The sequence below is a fragment of the Aptenodytes forsteri genome, unplaced genomic scaffold (assembly GCF_000699145.1).
Source record: "Aptenodytes forsteri isolate BGI_AS27 unplaced genomic scaffold, ASM69914v1 Scaffold255, whole genome shotgun sequence".
In the NCBI taxonomy this organism is placed as follows: domain Eukaryota; kingdom Metazoa; phylum Chordata; class Aves; order Sphenisciformes; family Spheniscidae; genus Aptenodytes; species Aptenodytes forsteri.
The window spans coordinates 4,231,541-4,235,431 of NW_008794888.1; the positions used below are offsets into that span (position 1 = coordinate 4,231,541).

Below are 3,891 nucleotides of genomic sequence, written 5' to 3' on the forward strand. Positions count from 1 at the left end.
ATAAAGGACCGGGCCGTGCCCCAGGGAGCCGGGAAGGCTCTTGCTGTAGGGAACAGGGCCGTGCCACAGTCATCTATATTGGGTTTTAGAGGGCCAGGCTGGGCTACAGGGTTTTTGCTGTACTGGTCTCTGTGGGGCTATAGCGGGCTGGGCAGGGCTGTGCTGTAAAGGCCCAAGGAGAGCTCTGCCACAGGGGGCTGAGCTGTGAGTGAGGTGGGGGGTCACGGTCTGTGCCAAGGGGACCGCTGAGCTGCGGCAGCCTGGGGACTGCGTGGTCTGTGGCAAGGGCTGGACTCCGCTGGCAAAACGGGGACGCTACTGGGGACGCGACAGCCCCTGCAGGGAGGTGTGCCGTCCTGAGCCCGAGGAGTTGTTGTTGGATCTCTGGGAGCGCCCAGGTCTTGGCAGCAAAGACTGTCCGGAAGCAGGAGCAGCGCACGTGAGGACTTTTTCCTCTTGTTTTTCAGATGCTTGCTCAGGCGCATGGCGAGCCCCAAAACTCTGACTCTTTTCGGAAGCTGTGCTGTGGCTGTGTCAGGAAGGTGAGTGGTGGAGCAAAGGGTGCCATTGTCGTGGGTGGATTTACTGGCAGGGCAGGGAGAGGAGAAAATCAAAAAACCCTTTAGCCTTTGCTTCCCTCGTTCTTGATATCCTTTAGCATCTGTTGTTTGGGCTGTGGCCAGGAGGTGTCCCCTCTGGACTCCTGGAGCAAGGCTTTTGGTGACTCCTGGAGCTTTGCCGCAGGGTGGCTCCTCCCGTCCTTTTGCCAGAGTCAGAGACTTTTAGCATAGAGAAACAGCTGTTTGATTTCTCCTCCCTCCCAAAGTGCTAATGTCCCTGTTACAACTTCCTAAGCTGTCTGCAAGAAAGGCAAAGAAGAAGAAAGGTGTATTCTGGGGCATTGAGGTGGCTGAAACACTCAGGTGGCGTGGCTGGGAACTCGGAAAAGAGATGATCAAACATCTGATCTTGAAAAATGTTCATGAGAAAACCCAGAAGCTGAGCTACAGGTGCGTGGGAAGTTTCTTTCTCCTTTGTACTCCTCACACTCTCACTGCATCTTCATCCCTCCTGCTGTATCAGTCTTACTAGCACCTTTCCTTGGATTCATCTGCCCCCTCTCCCTTTGGGCTATGTGCTGGAGACAGCACACGCACACTTACATAGCAGGACAGAAACCTGCTAATTCAGAAGCACAGCCCTTGTTCCTGGCAGGAGTATTTTAAGTGAAATGCCTTTTTTAAAATTCTGTTTTGCTGATACTTCTGTCTGTGAAGCATTTCCAGTCTAGTGAGATTTTAATTGTGGATGTATGCCAGCCAGTCACTCGTGTGTCCTAAAACCATTGCTCCTGGGAGTCCCACTGGATGTTGAGCCACTCCAGCACTCCCTGTGACCTTCCCTGCTCTGAAACTCAAATGTTTCTGCCCAATGTGTTTTGCTCATGCCGCATGGCCTGAGAATGTAAAATATTGTTCAAGGAAGGGGTAGGTACTTAGAGCTGGGAATGGGTTTTCAGGACACCTGGGTTCTGCCCCTGTTTCTGCTGATTCACTCCCAAGGTGCCCTTGGGGTCAGGTGTGTAAAGTGCTTCTAATTGTGGGGTCTGGAGGTTTTGATTCTTTATTCTCTTTCTTGCTGTCTAACTTAACAACAGCTGTATGCCCTCAGACAAAAACTCTTGTTTTGATTTCATTATCTAGATGTCCTTCCACGCGATTCTTCTTCACTGTTTTTCCACAGCCGATCACTCTGAGCCCTGGTATGTCCTTAACTCTGCCCATCGTTTTCCGGCCAACTGAAAAGGTAAAGTGGCAACATCAAACTTGCTCTCAGTGCTCAGGCTGGCTTCTGGGGGGGCAGTGGGCCTCTGCCTCTCTTGTCCTTTCTGATTTGTTTTCACTTGAATGAATCGGTCCTTAGGGAAGGTTCTAGCATGGAAAGACTGGGCAGCGTGACCTTCCTGCTCTCCCCACATCTTCTCACCTGAGGGAGCCCTAACCCCTGATTTCTCTGCAGATTTTGCCAGTAGTTATGAGAGGGATCCTCACAAAAAGTATTCCCAGTTTTTCACGTGCTGCTTCTGGCCATGAAATCAGTAAGATAAAGTGCTTGAACTGTCCACACTTGGTTTGATCACAGGGAACCTCAGCTGGGTGGTTTTAGTGCAGAACCTTGGGTTGAGGGACTCACCCTCTGCTTTCTTCCAGGAGACCCCAAAGCCTGTACATTGAAGGGCTACTGATTTTCTATAAGGGATATGTCAAGGGCCTCCCTTCTTTTCGATGGGGTGGGTTTCTTTAAGCTTTGTTTTTAACAGCAATTATTCTTTTTACCCAGCCCCTTTTCTTGATTTTCAGCTTGTTCCTCGTGTCTGTCTGTCTTGGCTCTGAGTGTTGATCTCTGACTCTTATTCACAGCTATGTCTTTGATGTGTATCTCAGTCCTAGCCGTAGAGCGTGATCATTGGGCAGAATCCCAGTACCCTGCTCTCTTAGTATCATGGTTTTCTGATGACTGTTCAGTGTTCCCTTTATGAAATAAGCTGCTGGCCTTGTTCCATTTTCAGTGAATAGTTTGTCTGCACCACATCAATCACTGGAGCAGGAGGCTCCCTTTCTTAGAGAGAGCAAAGACTGTGTGTGCTGCAGTGCCCAAGGTCTCTCCTTACCTGTATAAGCGGTACTCAGGAGAGGTGACGACTTCGGAGCATGGAAGACACGTATCTTTCAATTCCTTCTATCTTAGCTGGTTAGCAGATGTCCTGGGGCTATGTGTACACAGTGCTGTCAACGTTGCGTCTTTAAGTTGTGTGTTATCTGCTTAGGCCTCTAGCTGACAAAGCACTTAATCAAAGACTAGTATTTCTGTGCTCGTGGACCTCAAGGAGAGGTTGTACATGCTTCAGTTAAGCTGAATTGAGATCTTGAAAATACTGAAAGAAATCTGCATCAAAACAAATCAGGTGAAACAAATGTGGTCTTCAGCTGCTGTCTCTGAGGTTGTTTGTGTGTTCCCTGACAGAGTGAGGAGTATACCCGAGTACCTTACTCACTGCCTGCCTTTTCCGAGTGCTTCGTACACTCTCTGTTCTGCACAGAGGCCTCCCTGGTGCCTCTGTCGCTGATCATTTTTCCCCAATGCTCTCAGAGGTGAAGGTGATGGGCATTCATGGGTGGAGCTGCGGTACCTGCAAGATGGAACCCGTCTAACCCCTGTCTTCCCTTGTTTTTCTGTGCAGAGGGAGTATGAAGACAGCGTCTGCTTTAAGAAGGCTGAGGGCGAGTTCTCTGTCACCCTGCGTGCTACGCTTCCACGCCCCTGCCTGTCCTTCCCAGCTGCTGTCCAGTTGCCCATCTGTGCTGTCCACAATGTCACGGAGACAACATTCCCTGTGCGCAACATTGGGTGAGTGAGATGTGGCTGGGCAGACCCTCTTTCTGTTTTGTCAGGTATTTTGCCACCTTCTTGGACTCTCCAATGAATGCAACTCATTTCAGTTGTTATTAGATCTGCTGGCTGCCTTAACAAGCAGCAGACCTCTGCCTCCTCTGAGGTCATAGCAGAAAAGGCAGCAGAAATGGTAGTACAGGTCAGATCTCACTGTGGGCACACCTTGGCACCTCACCTCTGTCTGTTTCCAGCATACGCTGACAACCATTCATGCTGTTGTGGTTTGACCTCAGCCGGCAACTAAGCACCACAGCCACTTGCTCACTCTCCCTCTGCCCCCCCCCCGGTGGGATGGGGGAGAGAATCGGAAGAGTAGAAGTGAGAAAACTTGTGGATTGAGTTAAGAACAGTTTAATAATTGAAATAAAATATAATAATAATAAAAGACTATACAAAGCAAGTGATGCACAATGCAATTGCTCACCACCCGCCGACTGA

At 49.8% G+C, this 3,891-nt stretch overlaps 1 protein-coding gene across 1 annotated transcript in view; it reads left to right on the top strand.

Moving 5' to 3' along the window:
* The first annotated feature begins 467 nt into the window (after positions 1-467).
* Positions 468-3,891, top strand: part of CFAP65 (cilia and flagella associated protein 65) — a 33,566-nt gene continuing 30,142 nt past the window's right edge. The window contains exons 1-4 of the mRNA XM_009275021.1: positions 468-542; positions 856-1,010; positions 1,704-1,806; positions 3,242-3,408. Of these exons, the coding sequence (XP_009273296.1) occupies positions 468-542; positions 856-1,010; positions 1,704-1,806; positions 3,242-3,408 (500 nt within the window). The remainder of the gene's footprint in view (positions 543-855; positions 1,011-1,703; positions 1,807-3,241; positions 3,409-3,891) is intronic.